Source organism: Chrysoperla carnea, chromosome 2, assembly GCF_905475395.1.
Source record: "Chrysoperla carnea chromosome 2, inChrCarn1.1, whole genome shotgun sequence".
In the NCBI taxonomy this organism is placed as follows: domain Eukaryota; kingdom Metazoa; phylum Arthropoda; class Insecta; order Neuroptera; family Chrysopidae; genus Chrysoperla; species Chrysoperla carnea.
Window position 1 is genome coordinate 5,919,784 of NC_058338.1, and position 23,035 is coordinate 5,942,818.

At 30.3% G+C, this 23,035-nt stretch overlaps 1 protein-coding gene across 2 annotated transcripts in view; it reads left to right on the plus strand.

The window, feature by feature from the left end:
* Window positions 1–2,000: 2,000 nt before the first annotated feature.
* LOC123292318 (regulating synaptic membrane exocytosis protein 2-like) overlaps window positions 2,001–23,035 on the plus strand; it is a 28,120-nt gene continuing 7,085 nt past the window's right edge. The window contains exons 1-10 of one of the 2 annotated variants that reach the window (XM_044872928.1): window positions 2,001–2,152; window positions 7,060–7,264; window positions 7,938–8,847; window positions 9,147–9,302; window positions 9,892–10,742; window positions 11,218–11,593; window positions 11,711–11,912; window positions 14,525–14,694; window positions 15,141–15,323; window positions 22,079–22,250. In XM_044872928.1, the coding sequence (XP_044728863.1) occupies window positions 2,043–2,152; window positions 7,060–7,264; window positions 7,938–8,847; window positions 9,147–9,302; window positions 9,892–10,742; window positions 11,218–11,593; window positions 11,711–11,912; window positions 14,525–14,694; window positions 15,141–15,323; window positions 22,079–22,250 (3,335 nt within the window). In that variant the 5' untranslated portion in view covers window positions 2,001–2,042. The remainder of the gene's footprint in view (window positions 2,153–7,059; window positions 7,265–7,937; window positions 8,848–9,146; window positions 9,303–9,891; window positions 10,743–11,217; window positions 11,594–11,710; window positions 11,913–14,524; window positions 14,695–15,140; window positions 15,324–22,078; window positions 22,251–23,035) is intronic. The other variant, XM_044872929.1, reaches the window with a different exon arrangement.

A 23,035-nucleotide genomic window follows, 5' to 3' on the forward strand; every position in this document is an offset into this window, starting at 1 on the left:
GTATATTTAAGGTTATTTAAATTCCCACCCCCTGGGTAGAAAAGTGATTTATGACATATGTATAACTGACGCAAGAGGGCGGGGTATATAAATAATTTAAACTATAAAAAGAGTGGAAAATTTTTAAAATCAGGAAAAGGCATTTAATTTAAAAGTAAAAAAATGTTAACGTCACCGGGATGCGAACCAACGTACTTTGGTATCGTAGGCAAGTATTATACCCACACAACCACCCGGATTATTTACTTACCTTTGCTAAATAATTAATCAATTGATAATTTTGGCCTGAAAGAAAAAAATAGGATAGAAAATTTAAAAAATAAAACCAAATTTAAAATATGTAACGATTTTAATTTATTTATTTCTTATTAAACTTTTTATTCAAAAAAAATAAACTTCGATCTCTTTTATATAATAATAATAAAAATTGTACCAAGATTAACGTCTGATTCGAACTTCTTGTGTTAGTTTACGAAATATTGGTGAAAAACTTTATACTTTTTGTCATTTTTAATTGTTTTTAACTTTTGCAATTTTTAAATAGCTAAAAAAACGCTTTCGGTACATTTTTTTAGCAATCATTCCGAATCCTATTTTTAGTTATCGCACATATTTTTAAGAGCATTATCTTTATTTTTCACCATTTTCAACTTGTCGTCTAGACTATGAAGTCTAGACCGCAAGTAATCTCTTGAAGTTTAAAATTGATGTAAGCTCTTTTTTGATAATAAGCTTTTACCAAATCATGATAGATAAGCTATCACCAAAAAAAACTTTTCAAATAAACCGGCAAATGGGAAAAGTTTATCATCACCCAAATATAAATATATATATACATATATACATATATATTACATACCATACCATATTATAACGGGTGAAAATATATTAAAGCCGACGCCGACGCTTTATCCGCAATCAATACAGTTGATTTGCAATGACGTAATTGAAAATTCGATACCCGATTGGTTTAAATGACACACATCTTGTTATTTATAAAGACTATATACACTTCTATATATTAAAAATATATATTAAAAAATAAAAATGATAGTGAACAAAAAATTTAATTAAATGTCAGTAATTCAAATAAAAAATATAAAAAATTTTATCCAAAAAAATCGAATTGTGTTGTGTGACATGTGAATATCATTAAAAAATCGTTATAATCGTTCTATAACGAAAAAAAAAATTTGATAAAATGACAATGTACTACTACAATAATCGTGTGATCTTAATAAATAGATAAAAATTTAGTGGGAACCCCCTTTTTAATAAAATAAATGTGTTTTTCATAATAATAAAATTTGGTGTTTTTTAAAAAAGTAAAAATGTTTCGATTGATCTTGAAATAAAAAAAAAAGCTTAAAAGGGGAATAATAAGTTGCGGAGAGCTTACTATTATCTATAACTATTATCATTGATAATGCAGTCAATCATAAATAGAAGCAGCTGTCTATGCTAAGGGCAAAATGGTCGATGGATATTCTTTTAATACAAACATTTTAAATTTTCTTTACACAATTCAACAACTTAAACCATAAAGTGAATTTTGTTGTGTGTCTTATGATTTTTAATAATTTAAAAGACATGTAATTTTTTTTACTTTTTTTGCTTTTTTTCATTTGAAAATGTGAAATAAGTAGTGTGAAAGAACATTTTATAATCAATTCGCCTCCCTATAAAAATAAATCATGATTATCAAATCCCTATAATAGAGTTTTAAAAATAAATAAATATAAAAAAAGGGACAGTTATGATTGTGTTACGACTTTTACTAATGTGTCGTTTTAATAAATATATTAACAATTATAATATAGTAATTGTTAATTTTATGCAAATGTTGTTATTAATTATTGCTTGTTGTAAATTGTGATTAATTTTATTAATTTATTAATTTCATTTTGTTTTCTTTTGGTTTTGCATTCTATTCTTTTATTACTATTATTTTTATTTTTTTTGAAAATATTTAGATAGTATAATAAAATAATAATTTTTAAATATCAAAAATATAATAAATATCATTTATTGTGGTGGGGAGCATGGCAGATTTGCCAGATCTGTCGCACCTCACACCTGAGGAACGTGCCATTATTGAAGGTGTTATGATGCGACAAAAACAAGAAGAAGAACGTGAAAAAGAAATTATGAGGTTAATAACAAATCATTTTTATTTATTGGAATTTATGTATGTGTTTGTGTTAAGCTTAAGATAATTCAGAAATTTAACTTTAAGGATATGTTTATGGGCTTGAGACAACATTGTCTCACGCGTAGACATACGGTTGAGAATATAGTCGCATCAATGAATGTTTTTACTCGGGAGTCCTCAATAACAGTTCTGATTTGGATTATTTTTATTTCATAATGATTCTTTTTGTATATTATTTGAATTCAGAAACATTTCAGAGGGGGGAAATAGTCTAGAGGGGGAATAGGAAAAGTCGTGACTGGTATATCGCCGCCTAGCCTAAATCTCTATTGATAGAAGTTTGAAATTTCGAGAGGATATTGATTTTAATCTGTGTCCTACTCAAAAATGAAGATTTGTATATATTTCCATACAAACTTTCATCCCGTATTTCGTCCTTTTAGAATTGAATTTCGAAAAATCCTTTCTTAAATGACACCTACGGTATAAAATCAACATACTATCGAAATATCAAACTTCTATCATAAGGGATTTAGACTGGGCGTCGATATATCAATCGCGACATTGCCTATACCCCATCTAGATTATTTCCTCCCTGTGAAATGTTTCTGATTTTAAATTTGGGAAAAAAAATCAAAATCGAGGACTCTCTTATTGAGGACTCCCTAAGAATAGCTATTTTATGTATTCCTTTATACGACTTATAAGAGAAAATAGGAAGGAAGAATTCTTTTTCAAAACTATATGGGTTATGTATGCGCTTTTATGTATGATTGAATTTGCATGGCTTAAATCGGTAACGGAAAAAATTTAGGGACATATACTGATAAATTTCGAAGGGAGGCTTTCAAGTGTCAATTTTTGCATTTAATTGACCTGTACGGTTTGGGTTTATATGACCGGATGCAGCCCTCAAAAAAGGTGATGGACACGGCACAGCACCCGAAAATCGGACAAATGCGAATCGGAGTATAAACTCACTCATGATCGATATAGTGCATTCCTACAAAGGAGATGTTTACAAAATATATGACGCCCAGACCAATTTTGTACCTACAGTGTATTTGTAATTAATAAACCTGTAAAATGTTGCCCATCACCTAAACAGACGCATGTTCATTGTGCCCATATGAGTGGATCCGCCACTGGCCAAAAGCACAGTTTAAAGAGGAATAATTCGAAAAAAAATTATTAAAGTTCGAAGAACAACTTCTTGAGAGTTTTATATTCAATGAAAACATACTTCAGGTATACCTCAGAATTAGACCTAAAGTTCAAATGAATAGAAGAAGAATTGCCTTCCAAGCCCTTGGAAGGTTAAGATAAGATACATATAATTTAAAGTTAAAAAGTAATAAGTCTCAAAAAAAAATATAAATATACTTGCATTTAATCTAGTCAGAAGGCAATGGCGCTCGAAACTGCGGTGTTTAGTTTCTAGAAATCGAGTTCTATATATTGAGGAGTTGCTGAAAATTTGCTTACAGGAAAACGACCTTTATCAATAAAATAAGATAGTAATTATATGGCTTAATGTGGCGCTTATATGTATTTCTTATTTAGAAAATTTATCAACAATTTAAAAACATGGGCTTGTTCGTATTGATGGATTTCGATAAAACACGATTCATATGAAGTAAAAGCCACTCTTATTTCGTTTTCCACTTATTGTGCTGTGTTCCACTGTGAAGTTTTTTGTATTTTGTTTAGAAAGAATTCGAGCTAGTGATCGATTAAGAAAAATTCAGCATGGTTGAAATTGAGTGTAGGTCATTGGCTCTTATGTATGAGTGTATACCGATACACTATAACTATATATAACACAGATGGGTACATCTAGTAATAATCTAGTATGTAGCTAAAGCTTATCTCTATACTATATAGGTGAGCTGGTGAAACAATGAATTTTCTTTCTTCTGTGTTTGGATCTTGAAGTTTATATTAGGTACTAATAAATTCACACGTTTAATGGTACCTATTCTTGTGTTCAATTATTAGTCTATGCAATGTATATTGCATTATTGATATAACTTGTATACAGAGTGGGTCATTTTAATTTATACAAGTAAATATCTCGTTTTGTAGTCAATCAATCAAAAAATAACTTAAACAAAAGTTGCAGAGTTTGATGGGGGACATCATGTTCTGAAATCAGATTGAACCTAGTTCTTCGGGTTTCTTTAATAGCCAATGTAGATGCTAAACTGTAAGAGATAGAATAAGACTTTAAATTAGAAAGTTGATCCTCATAAAAAACCAACAGTTTTTATTTAAAACTGAAAAAAAATGTCGTTATTGTGCCCAAAAAATAAGGTAACATTGTATTTATTTTGAAAATTTTTTATTTATTCTTCCAAATCAATTTCATCCCCTTCAAAGTAATCCCCTCCCAATGCAATGCACTTATGTCAACGGATTTACCAATCTTCGAAAAACTGGTTGTAGTCACTTTCCGGGATTGCCTCCAGTTCCGTCTTCGCTGCGGCTTGAATCTCTTCTATCATATCAAAACGGTGTCCCCTGAGCGGTCTTTTCAGCTTGCTGAACAGCCAGAAGTAGCACCGCGCCAGATTAGTTGAATATGGTGATTGCGGAACGGGATGGGTTGAGTTTTTGACGAAATGATCACGAATTATGAGTGCAGTATGGGCTGGTGCATTATCGTGGTGTAAAAACCATGAATTGTCTTTCCACAATTCCGGCCTTTGTAGGCGGATAGCGTTACGCAAATGACGCATAACGTTCAAATAATATTCTTTGACTGTTTGGCCGGGCGGCAGTAATTCATAATGCACAACAAACGCGCTCAGTTTAAATTCAAATGTCATCTTATTTTTTGGACACAGTATTATTTAATCAGAAATCAGGTCTAGTTTTTTTTCTCAGTTTGAAGAACCATCCAAATATGAACTCTGAAGGCGGCATTTGAGGCCTAGAGAGACCGCTGCCCTTCTCTGCCCGTTTAACCATGTATTTAAACGTATTTTGAATACTTAAAGTCAAACAAACATTTCACATATTTTTAATGGAAAAGTTCAATTATATTAAATAAGATAAATGGGACTAAAAAGTTTTTAGTCTAGACATTATTTACAAAGTGTTATAAAAGTTAGTGTACCATATTTTAAGTAAGTCTAGATCGAAATGTTGAAAATTGTTTAAAAACATTTAATTGCGCAATCTTTTGAAATTTATAATGTCGCTTGTCTACAAAGTTTTATAAGTTTATATAAAAATATAAAAATAATAATTTTTCGTGCGATTACTTTCTTTAAAAACGATTTCTATTAAAATCCAAGCACAATAAGCATTGTTGTGAAATAACTTTTACAGCAATTAATTTTTCTATAAGTATTTGGCATCTTGATTTACACAATAAAATACATTTTGCATCTTCTATAAAGGTGATTCCATTACAAAATGTACCATTTGGGAAAAATGGTTCTGTTTTTGATGGTAGAACTGTAGTACTTTCAGCTTTCAGTATCTCAAGTACCTAAATAATATAAAAATTTAATTGAGTTTTTATTAAAACACCTTGGATAATCAGTTCTGCTATTATTTTGATATAATTTTATGATCTAAAAATATAATACACTTCTTCTGAAACATTCTGTACTAGAAAGAAAAAAAAATTGATAGAAAAATATTTCAAAAGCCAGACAGTTAGGCGTTGATAATTTTGGCAAATAACACAATATATGCGTATAATATGTCCTCATATTAAGTATTTACTTCATTGCCAAAAAATATCAAATGCGGAAAATTATGTCGTTATGCAGAATTTTTTACGCTAGTTGGTATTAAAATTTTCAAAATGTCTTAAAAAAGGAAAAAATCAATTATCTTCAAAAAATTTCATGTTTGCGTACGAAGTATACTCCCAGAATCAGCCAGTATTAAGCCTTGACGTAAATACTGGTCGGTAGCCAAATACTGGAGCCACTGGAAACTTATAAAAGAGTCGACCTAGAAAATAAGGTACGAGAAATTATAACTCGTGCAAATGACTTGAAACTTTTTTTCATTTTCAAGGTTTTTTATAGCACTTTTATTGGACGTTAAATACTCCGAATTTCAATTCCCAATAACTCGAAAAGTGAGGGCTTTTCGAAATATACTTAAATGACACTTTTTGCTTATACATATATTTTCCATTCCCTAGAAGGAACAGTTTCCACCCCCTGGTCAGATTCAACACTAGGCACCATATAACTTTTGTTTCTCGGGGTCTTACCCACTTACCGTCAAATTCATGTCAATTGAAGCTATAGAAAAAAATTTAGATGTTTTATTCTCGTTTCCTGGAGTATAGGTTGTGTGTATCACAAATATTTTATACTAAACTTAGATCGCTTACTATCTCTTTATCTAAATTATTATATTTATAGAGCATTCATTGAAATAAATATTGTATGAATTTCAAATATTTAAGAGCTTTATATTCTATTTATTGTTAGTTTTTAAATAAAGAAAGGGGTGGGATGGGGGCTAACAGTCTTGTCATTTTGCCAAGAATTTTGTTCTTGAACAAACTGATGGTAAAACAAATTTTTAAATCTTAGTTCATGGTTGGATATTGAAGCGAATTGATATAGTAATAAAAAAAGACTTAAAATTTCCATTTTTCCATAATTAAAAAGGCTCACAATACGGCTGAAAATCATAGTTAAAGTATTAAAGTAAGAATAAATGATTATTTATCAAGCAATAATATTCTTGGAAAAGAATAATAATGTTTAAAAAAACTTTTGGGTGTAATCGAAGACGATCGATAAAGGAAATACCTTCTGTTTCCTGGATAAAATCTAGATTTATAGGCTTAAACAAATCTTGTGATGGTAATTGTTTAAAATGTCTTAAAGAAACATTTTATTATATATGTACAATTTAAAATTTGTTCGCAGGAGGAAACAAGACGAAGTACAAATTTTAGAGGAAACAATTCGTCAACGCTCTGAACAACAGAAGAAAGCTGGTATCGAACTTGATGCTACATGTCATATCTGTTTAAAGACAAAGTTTGCTGATGGTGTTGGTCACATTTGTAATTATTGTAATATTCGATGTTGCGCACGGTGTGGTGGAAAAGTTACTTTACGTTCTAACAAGGTATCATTTAATTTATTTTTATTCTGATCTCGATCAATGGAAGCTTAGTCCTGTGATGTTTGGACCTTGGGCGACAACATTTATGGAGCGCCAAAATTTAAAAGTTTTGGGTTATTTCTTGATATTGTATTCACATAAAAAATCGTTATTGAAACCCGTCGATGTATATCTCTAGCTAATTTTCCAAGCATTTTGCGGCTTCATCTTACACGTATTGTTGTATCAGTATCCCATTTTTCACAAAGAGACACTTCGCTTTTTCTATTGCCTATTCACAGAGCTTGTGTCAAATTTCGGATAATTCATTCGCTAATGATCGAAGATCATATCTGACATATTATTTTATCAGACAAATTAAGAAAGGAGATAATTTATGTCCCACAAAGCGTTGATGCCATAAGGAAGTGCTGACAGGCACAGATCGAGTCAGCCCCGTCAGTAAAAACCATGAAGAGGTGAAGAGCGTTCATGCCTGGACGCAACCAACCTCTAACGGCCGACAAGAGGCGTTGAAACTCGTATACTCTTTTTTTAAATTGCCAGTAATGGAAGCCTTCTCCTTTATCTTATACTGTTTGGGGGAAACTACACGATTTCTGTAATCTCCCGATCAAATGTGAAGAGTTGTTGCAAGCATCTAAACAGCATAATCACTCTTTAAATTTGTTTTTAGGTAATATGGGTATGTATACTATGTAGGAAAAAACAAGAATTATTAAGTAAAACCGGCCAATGGATGAACAAAGGTAGTGATCCAATAATGCGACGTATTGAAGCTGACATGAAAGGTGGCAACTATGGTGGTGGGGATAATAATAACATGACAATGACAATGATGGGTCATGATGATGTAATGGGAACCGTCCTAGCAAACAATCCATCAGATAAACGTCCAAAACTTGAACGTGCTCATAGTGCTGCCGAAAAAGAGAACTTACCATTATTACAACATTCTGGTACAACTGGTTTACGTCGACAATATTCACAACAAGAAACACAACAACATTTAATGCGTGGCGGTGGTGGGGATATGGGTGGGGATGTTGTACAAACGATCGGTGTTATGCATCAACAACGAATACCACAAGATACATCAGCATTACATCAACAATCCATGTATCCAGAAGATGATCCACAATTCTATCGTGACGAATTGGAAGGTTTAATGCGTACCCATCCACATTTAGTGCATCCACATCAACGAAGGTATATTTTAAATCAACAAGATCAACAACAACCGATGGACGTTGTGCCACATAATCAACCACCGTTGCCATCAACACGACAAAAATTCCAACATCAAATTATTAGTGGTGGCGGCGGAGGTTATGGAGTTAGTGGTGGGGTTGTTGGAGGTGGAGGGGGTGAAATCATTAGTGGGGGTGGTAGTAATAATAAAAAACATAAACGAAATAGTAGTTTAACAAAGAAATCAACATCGTATCATCAATATTATCAATCATCACAACAATCATATCAATCGCAACAATCACAACAATTATCATTTTCTAGTTCGGAGGATGAGTTACGTTCAACACCTGAATGTGCTAGTTGTGATGAAATTGACAAGGAGAATGATAAAGGTAAGTTGATTCGAAAAGAGAGCGTCTTACCAGTTCGCAACGAAACCCCTTTGTACGGGTCCAACATTGGTCATTCTGTTTGTTTGTTAGTTACGCTTTAACGCAAAAACTACTCAACGGATTTGAATGAAACTAGACTATAATTTAGCTCATACATTAGATTCATAATAATATGCGCAACTTATTTTCAAATAAATAGTCCTTAGTGTTAGATATGAGTTAGTCGAAGAAGTTGATTACTTCAAAGAGTAAGATACGATTTAGTAGATTTTACTAACCAAGAGTATTATTTTGTTTAGGTGACTGGAATGGACGATCATTACAAGGTAATAATTTTCAAGAGGTATACGATATGGTCGCTGATCCGAAGCAAGAACCGCCGGTAGAATTAGTGGTATCAAGATACATGACACCTAGACGACCAACACAACAGACTACATGGCGACAGCATAAAGGTATAACATCTAAGCTTTCATGTTTGCTTTCAGGTTAATGTAGAGCTATCGTATTTCAAAAGCTAGTATTTTTAACGATCGCGTTACTTATACCCATTTTGAGAATACTTACGCTTTTCAGTTAACTAATTAAAGTAGAAATTCGAAGTTGTCGCCTTGTCGGACTTGTAGAATATTTAAAAAGTCTTGATGGTCAGTTTCAACAGCAATATTTTGCCTGCATGCTAAATCTGTTTGCGTTTTCCAAGGAAATCTTAGCTTGTTAGGAAGCATAAATGGTTCCTAATTATGTATCTTCTCTTAAACTGGCAAAAGTGGGTATAGATCTTACATACATGAAACTTAATTTATAAGTCATAAAACTAGGGTTGGGTATCTTCAGAAGTTTTTTTTTTGATCATGGGGCTCGAATATTTAAAAAGTAATTTCATTAATTTAATTCAAATCATATTTAGGTCATTGAATTTGAATTCATTGCTAAATTGCTTGCTTGTAGAGATGATTAGAATTTTTCTTCCACAGATAAGTTTGATATATGTATCAAACAATGGTCTCTTATTAAGTTCCACTTCGTTTAATTATCAAATAGTTTCATTTTCAGATATTTACGATAAACCTAGTGTAATGGTAACATCGCCTGGATCACCTGAAATACATGGTATGGCACGAAATCGAAGTCATCAATCTCGAAGAATGATGGGCAATAATCCAAATGTGGGTGGTAAAATACAAATGAAAATTGGTCATGATAGTGTTGCATTAAAATTAGTAATAACAATTGTTTGTGCGGTTGGTTTAACGCCGCGTACAAATGGACAACCACGTAATCCATACGCAAAAATATTTTTATTACCGGATCGTAGTGATAAATCGAAACAACGTACGAAAACACTTGCTAATACAAACGAACCACGATGGAATCAAACGTTTATATATACCGGATTACGTAAAACTGATTTAAAATTAAAAATACTCGAAGTTACTGTTTGGGATTATGTTCGGTATGGTGCTAATGACTTCTTAGGTGAAGTTCTTGTAGAATTAAATGTATGTCCGTTAGACGATGAACCCGAATGGTATTTATTAGTTGCACACGACGAAACAACATTACGAACTCGACATGAATACGAAGGTGTTGATTTAGACATGACATTAACGCCAACAGATCATTTATCACCACCTAGTACAACATCCCGATTATCCGATTCGGATACAACATCTGAATGTGAATTAGAGTGTGATGCAGATCGAATGCGAAGAGTGGCAGATGGTGCAAGCATATCAAGTGTAGGGAGCTCATCGAGCCCACCACCAGATCCCGAGTATACGGATCGTCGGTCACGGCGTGATATGTCTCCGCAAGGTCGACATAAAGCAGTTAGTATGGTTTATAAGGATACACGAATTTCACAATCGCAACAAGCACAATATAATAGACGGGTATATTTTCAAAATTTCTAACTAAAAATCTGTTATTGCAACAATATGCTTAATTATTCAGATAAATGTCAAACGCCCGTATTTTAATTTTTTGCACTTAATTTTAATAGGATATTTGACTAATTTAAAAAAAAATCAGGCCCGTGCGCAAGAGACGAGTTTTGGAGGTCAGAGAATCTGTCCAATATTTTTTCCAGAAGTAGTCAAGTATCCTATTGTAGGAGTTTGGTAGCATTTAGTACTACCATATCGAATGAGCATCCTGAATGAGACCTTGCAACCTTATCGCTGTCCAATTAGAACTTCCTTGACTTTATACACTCATTTTAATCCTTCACTTGCTTTCATATTTTTGCAATAACATGACCGAAATTTAATTAACTGTAATTATATTTTCCATCCTCACTTAAAGCACTTATCCCCAATCGATAAATATTGACCGTAATTAAAATATATTAAACAAAAATTTGTTTAGTCTGGTCAACAAACCGGTCCACCACAAAGATCACATTCGGCAGCACCAAGCGAATCAATAGGTATGCATCAATCCAGGTCCAGATCGAAATCACCAAGACGTATTGGAGATCATCGTAGTTTATCACCGCCGAAAGAACGAAATTGTCAGTATATGGATGTAGTGATGCCATCTCATGCCTATGTGCCACGATTTCAATCACGTTCAGCAACAGCTACACCGACTGGATCACCAAAGAAACGACAACTACCTCAAGTGCCACAAGCTTTACAGCGTGCCCTTAAAGATCGTGTAACACAAGACCTTGAGGATCGTGCGAAAGTTATGCAAATGCGTATGAAACAAGTTCAAACTTATCGAAGTACAGGAATGGGAGGTATGCAATCTTATCTCTACCATACTAATATTATAAAGGTCAATGTGCATTTAATTGTTTGCTTGAGAGCAATTAAAACTATTGGCAAAAATTTTGTATTATTTTTCTTATTTACAGGTTGGGAAAGACATTACAGTGGTTTGAGTGATAGTGATTTGACCACACATTCAGCTCCTAGATTACGATTAAGGCATAGTGTATCACCTGAAAAAGAATTTATAGCCGATTTAGGTGATAGTGATATGGAATCTGTAGTGTCTGTAACAAGTAGCGCATTTTCAACACAATCCGAACGACCACGAGGCTCACGCGTCTTAAGGTAAATTCAAACACGTAATTATTTCTTTAACAAATTTCAACAATAACACAAACATTTTACAGAGCTTCTACTAACAATAAAAATTGTAATTGTATATGCATGCAAAATAATATTACCCCAAATAAATCCTTAAATACGAATATATCCTCCTCTGTTCAAAACGAAAGCTGTGCGCAACGGCAAATGCTCACTATAGATGTATCTTTAAGTACAAAATCTGGTCAAATGGCTAAAAAGTCAATTATTAAAAAATCGTGTTCCCTTGACGTACCTAGTAATGTTAATCTTGACGATTGCTATTGTGATCTCGAAGATTACTTTATCGATATTAAACCACATATATGTTTACCCCAAAACCAAAGTCCAAGTGACCCCGATGCTGCCGAAGTAATAGGCTGTGAATTATGTGATAAAAAAATAAAAAATGCCAATAAGAATACAAATCCTAGGAATCATTATTTAGTAACTGATAGTGAAATTATCGATATATTATACGACTCAGATACGGGTTGGGTTTGTGGTGGAACCAGTTATAAACGACCTTTGTTTCTAAGAACTACTTCATTACCAAAAAATATGATTAATTATGGCAAGTACGATAATGAAAAAGACAAAGCTAAAGAGAAAGAAGAAATTAAAAGTGAAGTTGACGACGAGCAACTTGAAGAAGGAGAAGAAGAAGAACAGTCATATGACGAAGAGGAAGAAGATTTAATGAGTGTAGAAACTGCAATAAAAAATGGACCACCAAGTGATTGCGAAGATGATATTTTATCTGATGAATCAAAAGACAATGAAACTGAATCAAAACTCGAAAAAGATAATTCATTGCCACGACGAACATCTATTCAAAATAATCCTGATAGCTCGTTGGAACGAAAAAATTCTAAAAATCTTCAAGATAATGAAATGAGCTTACCTAATCGTAGAAAATCAGTTATGGATAATGCAAATCATTCATTAGAACGAAAAAATTCAAAAAATTTTCAAAATAGTGAATTAAACTTACCAAATCGTAGAACATCACTCATGAATGATCCTGTTACTCGAAGAAATTCTAAAAATTTTCCAAATGGTGAATTCAATTCACCAAATCAAAGTATGGATAATCCTTGTAGTTCATTAGAACGAAAAAATTCTAAAAATTTTCAAGATAGTGAACTCAGCTTACCAAATCGTAGAACATCACTTATGAATAATCCTGATCATTCATTTACTCGAAAAAATTCTAAAAATTTTCAAAATGGAGAATTAAATTCACCAAATCCAAATATGGATAATCCTTATAGTTCATTAGAACGAAAAAATTCTAAAAATTTTCAAGTTAACGAAATAAATTTACCTAATCGCAGAACATCATTCATAGATAATCCAAATGTTTCATTAACACGAAAAAATTCTAAACAGTTCCAAGATGACGAATTCATTGTACCAAATCGTAGAGTATCAATTAAAGAAAATTGTAATAGTTCGTTAGAACGGAAAAATTCCAAAAACTTTCAAGATAGCAAATTTATTTTACCCAATCGTAGAACATCTCTTAGGAATAATCCTGATATGCCATTACCCCCGGAAAATTCCAACAAAGAATTTAGTTTACCAAATTGTAGACCATCACTTAAGGAAAATCCTAGCAATTTTTCAAGAAAAACTTCGAAACATTTTGATGACAATGAATTCAATTATTCATCAAATCGCCAACCATTTAACGATAATTTACAACGGAGTCAATCAGAATCATCTATTAGTCTAGCAAATTCAGTATTTGAGGATGATGAAATTACCAAGAGAAATTCTATCGGCGATTATAATAGAGAAAATGGACAAACTAGCGAATTTGATCAAGAAAATGATTGGGAAAACGAAGAAGAATTAAATGAAAACTCTGAAAATGATACTAGATCAAAATCAATGGTAAATAATTCAGGTAGGAAATATATGGATCCTATTATAAGAATATCAGTTCCATCTGATTCAGAATTATCAAATTCCATTGCTAGCGAAGATGAAAATCATATTGATAGAGTCACCGACCATTATCGTAGATATTCTCGAACGGAAATCGAATTACCATTATATACGAATATTGAGGATATGGCGAATATCAGTTTGTTTCAAAAATGTAAATCACCAAGTGTTTCGATTGATGAAGGTAATTTCTACGAAGAAGAAACTGCAGTAAAGCGTCAGGTTAATGTCAGCATCAACGACAAATTAGAATATTATGAATATGAGGAAAATCCTGATAATCAATTTCAAAAAATTCGAAATAAAAGTACGGATTCAATGGAAAATTCCGACTATGATCAATCACAATCCACATATTTAACTGTTCCAAATTTACATACAAAGCCTGACGAAAGTGTTCAAACAATTAATAAAAGAAGTTCTATTATTAAAAAAAGTTCGGAAATAACTGATTCCAATCACGAATCCACACCTGAAACGAATAGTTCGAAAACGAATAAAAGTAATAAACGAGTCGATTTTCGTGAAATAAATTCCATGAATAAATTTAAAAAACCTAGTGCTAGTAATGTAGATGATGCTGGTAATACTGCTAGTAAAATGCTTAATTCTTCCCTTGATACACGCTCCATCAACAACAAAAGTAGTGACTATGGAAGTGGTGAACGATGCAGTATTGAACAACAACCAAGATCTCAACATATTACGACATTAGGTGGAATGGATTATCGAGAATATCATCAGAGTAATAATAAACGTGGCAATTTTACCAGAAGTATGTCAAATGCAGAGGTACCTGCAGATGATAAAGCAGGTGAGTACAAAATTAACACATATTAAATCGTAACTTGGGTTCTATACGAGATAGATTAAGTTTCTTTACTAGTTTTTCTATTCCATAATATAATTGCGCCCATAACCTGTTTTAATTGATGCAAAAAAATGCATTTTTTGCTTAGAATTCGATCTTTAAAAACAGAGGTCTAAGAAAATTTCCGTAGACTAAAAAAAAGCGGCATTGTCAACCGTGGCGTTGGGGTAGAATAAAGCTAAGTCCGCCTAAAGCTAAGTTACTATCACTGTAAGATCTCATTTCGCACAATTCAATTTCATTTGATTACTAAATCATAAATAACAAAACCTTGATTAATCTTGCGTTGTTATTGACTTTTAATCGCAATTATTGAAAAATGAATTCGGTTCTCTGGCATCCATAAAATAGTAAATTAAAATATTAAATTAAAATTAAAATGTTTTTAGATGGTAGCTTAAGTGATGGTGCATTAAGGCATTTTCAAGGAACGGAAGAGCAACCACCGCGAAGGAAGGAGAGTTATCGTAATAAGGAAACTAGAGAGAATAGAGAATCACATCGAAATAATAATAATTTTCAAAGTGGAATGGGCAAGAAAAGTAGTTCAACAAGTCAATTGTCAGCCACGGGTAATAAAGATCTTTCATTTTTAATTTTTATATTTTGAAAATATTTTTTTTTGGTTTTTAATCCAACATTGAAGGACATTTATTTTCAGTTGAACTAAACCAAAATATTTTTAATATTTAGATACAATCTAAAACTATTTCTTTATTTGCTTGAAATATTAGCCAAAATTGTAAAGAAATGGATACATTATTAGAATGAAACTTATATATTAATTATTTTATTTATTTTTATTTCTTTTTTAATTTCTTTTTGTTTTGAGTTAGAAAATATGAACAACAAAATATTTCTAGATAAAAATAATGTACTCACTTAGTTCTGCATTTGAAGAGTTTGTTGATATAAATTAGTTTAAAATAAAACAAAAATTCCTTTACATTTTTAATAATATTATACTGACCGGGTTAGGGCGAAAACGACGCCTTGGATTTGGAAAAAAAGGCAAGACGTCGTTTACAGTACATCGAAGCGAAGAAGTCCTGCCCGCACGACAAGGCTCCAGTGCCTCTAGTGATGGAGAGGGCTCCGCAGATGGAGACAGGTTTGGCTTCTCTCTCAAACAACTTTTAAACAATTTTAGTAAAACAAACAAAAAAATACTAAAGACATAGAGATGCCTAATAAATTTTTGATTACACGTATTGTAAAAATAATTTATCAAATAAAATTCAATAGCGTCTAGAATATGAAACCGTCAAATATTCAGCACTTCAAATATTTAAAACGCTTTTTTCAATATTTTCACAATCATTTTTATTATATATAAAATATTATTAGTTTTTCTATATGTCATTTAAAAAAAAAAATTAAACAATTCTTATTGCTTCTTTATTATTTTTAACAAATTTTTAATAATCGAATTTAACGTGAAACTATTATTACGTTTGTAGACATTTTTATTTTAGATAAATATTCAGTAAAACTTATATTTACTCAGTCGTATGTATAGTTTTCTTAAATGGTCACTAATATCACTTCTATAAAGTTTAAAAGAAAATTATTGTTTGAATCAGAGTATGCATAGACATCAAAAATATTTAGTTTAGGAAGCATGTAATTTTAGAGTTATGTTAAGGAGATATGCAAGGATTGGATATTATTAGGGATTTCAATAAAACTTTATAAATACATTTTTTGATTAACAAAGTTTCCAAAAATCACAAAAAATTCCTAGGTCATCGGGCTTTTTATTATTATTTTATCGTTCAAAGTTGGCTGAATAAATGATGAATCATATAGGTTGTCCTTTTCAATTTGATATTTCTATATCCAAAAATTTAGAGAGTGTGATCAAAAACTATCTAAAATATTTAGACAATCTTGTAGTTTATAATAATACCATAAAAATATAAGGTTGTCAATGATATAACAACAAAATTTTAATTTAATTATGAGTTCATCGAAGATTCATCATTTGATGAACAGAGACGATTATAGTTAGAGTATTGATGATTGAAGAGCGATATCTATATTATCAAATTGATAAGCATCACTTGCGTGGTATTGTAAAGCCAAAAATAGCTCATTACTTCACTTTACAATAGATGTTGGTCTAATGAATAATCAAAGTTTGTGACATCGCCGAAATTCGAAAAAAACGTGGAAATTTCAGTTCTGATGGTGCCTTTCAGGACTTTTTTCAAGTAGACTAAATTTGCTACAATATGAGTCTAGAATGGACTCTGTAGACCCAATAGTCTCCGAGATTTAACCTTTTAAATTTTATCAGCGTAATTTTATACATTAGAGCTTACGTCAAATTTGGTAGTTCTAGATTTTATTTGGATGTATGTCAAATAATTTAAACTTTTCCAGAAATGTTTTCTATTTATAAAAGTTTAATAAACAAAAATATTATAAAATTATACAGAATATTCGATTTACATCTAGGCATATAAATATCACGAGTATGACAGAATACATGCGTTAAGCAATGCATCTAATTGAGAGGTATTATATACATGTATTGAAGCTTCGATATGCGTTGAGATAGTTGTAAGACGCTTGGAGAGTGGGAGTTTCTTACTTGAATAGATGAACTACAATAGATAAGCCACGATACAAGTCACTTTTGCAATTTCATATAACACCTATATACCTCTTACTTAGATGCATTGTTTAACGCATGTACTCTGTCATACTCGTGATATTTATATGCCTAGATGTAAATCGAACATTTTGTAGAATATTAGTGTAGTGTTTAGTACGAATGAGGACCTTTAAAAAGTTTTAGTGGTAGAAAAGAGTTAGTCTTAACTATGCATACACTACAAATAAAAATTGATTTCAGTGACCATAAATTCAAAGTACTTTGATTAGATTGTGCGTGTGAGAGAGACAAAAAACTATTCATACACTGAATTATAGATTTTAGAGTAACACGAAGTCAAAAAATAATCTGGGTTTCATTTTACAATACTTTAAGTAAAATTGAGCTCAGGCCAAACTGTGTATTTGCGATGTTTGATGCTTCTCATTAATTAATTTTAATTAATTTTTTTTTATTTTTTTGTAGATTTTGTTCATATTTGTTATTACTATATAATACAATATTATTTGCATATTATTATTAAATAATTATTAAATTTATTATTTTTGATTTTATATTATATTTAGGTAATTTTATTGAATTGCGTAATATCAATTAATTTTATAAATCAGTTGAAAAAATAATTTTGAAATATTTAAAGTAGTTTTAATAATTAAATTATATTAATTTTTAATTTATTTTATTTTTTTTAATTAAAAAGTAGCAATTCGGTCAAACTTGCAGCTTTAATTTGCAACTTTAGATATAGACATTTAGATACATCAGCAGAACACTAAATAAGTGGCTGGCTTGCACACTATCAAAATAAATCCCAGTATTTAATTTTATTAATTTTAATTTTTAATTCTATTTTATAATAATATGGTCCTTTTGATCAAGTTATTACTGATCCTTTTAAGTTGTGTCCACTGTTGCGGCAAATATGAAAAGATTTGAGCTTAGAACAGAAACTTGTCACAATATTATGCCTTTGTGACGAATGTTACCTCAACAGTATTTGTGTGCAAGAGTTTTTGATATTTCAATGAAATTATAATCTTTTGTATTAAGTTAGAACATTAAAAGATATCTCCGCTAAAAGTATTCTTTGATATTGTTTTGAATTTAAAACTAGCTACTACAAAAATATTAATTTTCTATCAAGCTAGAAGCTTTCAAGTGTTGATATCATCTGTTAAAAAGCGCAATACAATAAACTGCTTTTACGAGGGATTTCTGAAGTTCTGACTTATAGAATCGTTTTATGTGAGAATCTAAATTTGTTAGTTAAGACTAGGTAAACACTTGGGAAATATTTTTAGCTTGATAAAAATTAGTTGTTCTAGACAATCAAGATTATGGTTAGATAAAGTTTAAATGAATTTATTTGAAATATTTTGGATTAGAAAGTTTGCTAATATTTCTTGTAAATTAAACGGTGTCTTAAAATGAGCTGTTGTTTCTTCCCTGGTGGTAAAATATTTAAAGAAAGAATAAGTCTTAGAAACTCTGAAAAAGTTTTAAGAACTTTTAAAAAGTCTCAGGGACTCTGAAAAAGTCTTAAGAACTCTGAATTTCCCAACGTTTTGGGGCAGTCTAATTCACAGTTATCCAGACTTAATAAGTTGTGATATTCAGAGTTATTCAGAGTTCCTAAGACTTTTTCAGAGTTCCTGAGACTTTTTCAGTGTTCTTAAGACTTTTTCAGAGTTTCTAAGACTTATTAGGACTTATTATTTCTTCAAATTTTTTCCCATCAAGGTTCTAATAAAAAAACCTTTTTATTTTTGTGTCAAATCAAAAGTAGATACATGTTTTAGGTACTTCTTTTTCAAAATTTTTCCCAAATTCCATTCAAGAAAAATAAATCACAAATAATTGAAAGTCCGAAATCAGAAATTTGGCATAACTTTGAAGATATTTTCGTTTTATTATTATGCTTCAATATTTAATCGAATAAAAAAGTGTATTATTAGAAAACTAAAATATCTATCTAACTAAACTAAAATATCTATAACATTTCAAAATTTAAGGTTTTCTAATATAAAAAAATTTTAATTTAAAAAAGTTAAATTTATAGGTCTTCTTGGCAAAGAAAAATATAATTATCCTAAATCGTACCTACACTTTTAACATATTTTTTACTTTTTAATTGTGAACAAGGTAAGTAATATTTACTAAACATAAAACTTAGGTACGATTTAGAGAAATAGAACATTTTCGAAAATTAATAAGTTCGGATACATCGAAAATATTCACCTTACCCATAACATAGGCGATATTTCAAAATTAATGAATTATTTCAACCATAAAATTGAATGCCTGAATAAGATTTAATAATAAAAATATACTCGAATGGGTTGGATTCAATATTTTTTGGTAATGTCAATGCATCAGCCATTTATTCAGTTTTCTGCCATCTTTTTTCCAATAATAAGATACAAATAACATTATGTTCAATGTTTTTGTTTCTCAATGAAGCATGTTTTGATAGTGTGTATAACGACAATTCAGAGAATATCAACTCGAAATAAAAGCATGAACTTGTATATTAAATCTATTTCAATTTCTTGAACAATTTTCAAATCAGTTTTTAAGTAAACTGTATTTCAGCTTCATCTAAAATAGATACAATACTATTATTACTATTATTTAAATAATTGATATAAATTTATTTTAAAAGATTTCAGTTAGATTTATTTCCTTTTAAAACATACAGTTTTCTTAAAAGCTCAAAGCTTTAGTAGTAAGATATCTTAGTAATTTGCATGTTTTAGTTAATAAATATAATACTGAAGGATTGAGAATGAATACTGTATTCATTTTGATGATTGAATCTATTCTGAAATAATGAGAAATCTTTAAACTGAGCAAATCTCCTGGAATAAAAATATGCTTCAATTTAAATGTATAAAATTTCTTTTTTTTGCGCTAAATTTATTGTTTTTGTATACACTTTTGGCTTCATGGCAACTTATAACATTGGACAATAAGTTTTTATATTTAAATGAAAGCTTTATTAAAGTATCCCTCGAAAAATTTAATAAAAAAAACTGTATTTTGGCTGATTGTATCAGAAGAGCAGGCATTCTATCTACAGTGTCGCATTTAAGATGATGACACTCTCATACTTTCGATATTTCTAGGAATATTGATTGACGATAGACAAAATATTAAAATATGAGGGTGTCTTCATCTTAAATGCAACATACTGTATGTGCTTGAATCAATTCATGATTTTAAAAATTTAGTATGGATATTATATTTCTCAAAAGAGCCTTAGATTCACTTGTTCGATTTTCTCTTTATAAAGAGTATATTTCCAGTTTGATTTGGTATTTTTCGATTCCCCTTTTTGATTTCTTAAAACTTATTAAGTCACATGACTTTCATTTACAGAATATTTTAAATATTTCTTAAGTTTAGTGCATTTGTTTTTGTTAGTTTCTTAGGTTTAGTTAATCTACTTAGATAGTCAAAGATTCGAGAGTATAGAGTTTAAAGATAGTTCTAACTATGCCGCAACTAGTAAACTTAGTTTATGCTACAATTTACAAATCGAAAATTTCTCTTGTGCACAATACTGGTTTCAATAAGGTTATTATTCCATAAATATGGAATCGAAATTATCGACGAATATATTTCATCAAACTTCAAAGCTATTTATTTTAATATAATAATAGGGTTTTTATTTCTTTGGATGCATTCAAGGATTAATTTGTTTCAAGTAGAACAGTAAAAAAATATTTAAGGAAGCCAATTTAGCCTGAAGATTTGGCCATCTTATTTTATTTTGAACTCTGTTAATGGAAGAGTAGGAATATCTTGATTAATATATTCCCGGAAATATTGAGTTTGGACAACTCGATGAATTCATTATGTCTAAAATTATATTATTTTGAAATTCTTCCAACAGTGTAATTTGAAAAAAGCTCCAACAAATAAGGTGCAAATTTTTTAATTTTAATCGACGTACAGATTTTTTTTTTTTTGATATTCGACCGGAATAATATAATTATATTCAATCATAATTATATCAAAATTAACAATTATGATTCAAGATTCAAATTCATGACTGAATTTCAAGAAGATATTTCCAACTTTGACAATTCCATTCTTATTAAATCCGAGAAAATAAACTTTCTTTTTAATTTTCTAACCTTGACCACAAACAAAATACACTCCCGAATAGTACATGTTAATTGATTTATTATTATTTTCTTTTTTACGTTTTTTTTTTTGTAATTACAACTTTTGTTCAAATAAAAAAATGATGCTATGATTAAAGTACACGGATCTTCTTGATATTTTGTATTGAGTCATAATTGTTAATTGCGAGCAACTTTTCTGAATAACATTTTGTCAACTTATAAAAAGGAATGGTAGTTTACCAAAAAGAAAAATAGTGATTTCAATTTTTTGGCTACCCTGTACATTATTTAGAAGTTTTAAATATGCCTACATACTTTTCAGAATAAGCAAAATTTTTTATAAAGAATGACTTTTTTACAAGAAAATTTACAAGTATAGCTACCTCTATCCGGGGACACACTATATATCACTTTAAGCATTCTAAGATAGTTTTTAAAGGAGCAAACATATAAAGTACATAAAGAAATTGATTAGTACATAAAAATGGAACATAAAAATTAAAAAAAAAATTCGTCATAAATAGAAAAGAAATTAATCATTAACAATATTGTGTTTTTCTCTTTGTTCGCGTGATAGAAAACACAAGTACACAAGTACCATCGAGTAATAGAAAACGTGTATCCCCCAGTAGCTGTATACAGCGTTCTCAGGAAGTATTTCCCGCATCAGATGCGGTACAACGGCCCTCAGGTAACGGTGATCAGAGGGCCGCTAGTCTCAATTCTATATCCAGCTCTGAAGGATCGTCGTAAGTATCCTGTATAATTGCCACCGCAATTTTTTTCAAAACTAAAATTGGATATTTATAATATTAATATTACTATTTATATATATATTCTTCATTATCCACAACATTCAAAAAGCTGTTTCTCTTTTATTTTTTTTTTTTTATACTGACTTTATGTTGTCTTTTTTATCATTTTAGATGTAGTAAAAACCACTTTGGTTAAAAAATTGTGTTTTAATATCGAATAGTTAAAATTAAAAGCACTCCTGCTTTCATTGATATAACAGTCATTTAAATGCGCCCGGGCACAGACATCAACTTCTACAATGGCTTTGAAAATGAGAATATAATTATTAAGGAAAATCAAGACTGATTAACATTCAACAGTCAAGATACTTAGTCACTGCAGCATAATAAACATTGCAAATTTTCTAGCGACTTTACTAAAGATTTTAATACTAAGAAAGACTCTATCTAGCGATAGAAAAAAGTACTATATATGGTTACTAAAGACTTTAATACTAAGAAAGACTGTAAAAAGTAGAAAAAATATCGCAATTATAAAAGAGAAGGAGAGAAAATATGGCACACCCCTAAAAATGTATAATGAAGTAGGTACTTTTGTCTTTTCATTCAATGAAAAAATCAGCTGAACTTAACAGGTATGGTTTACAATTTTTTAACTCGTGGCGCTGACAACTGAGCTTTAAAATCGATATCTTTTTCAGAATAAATATCATACTTCACATTTTCAGTGTCTTGTAAAAATGATGAAACGTGTATCGATAACTGACTATACCTCACCA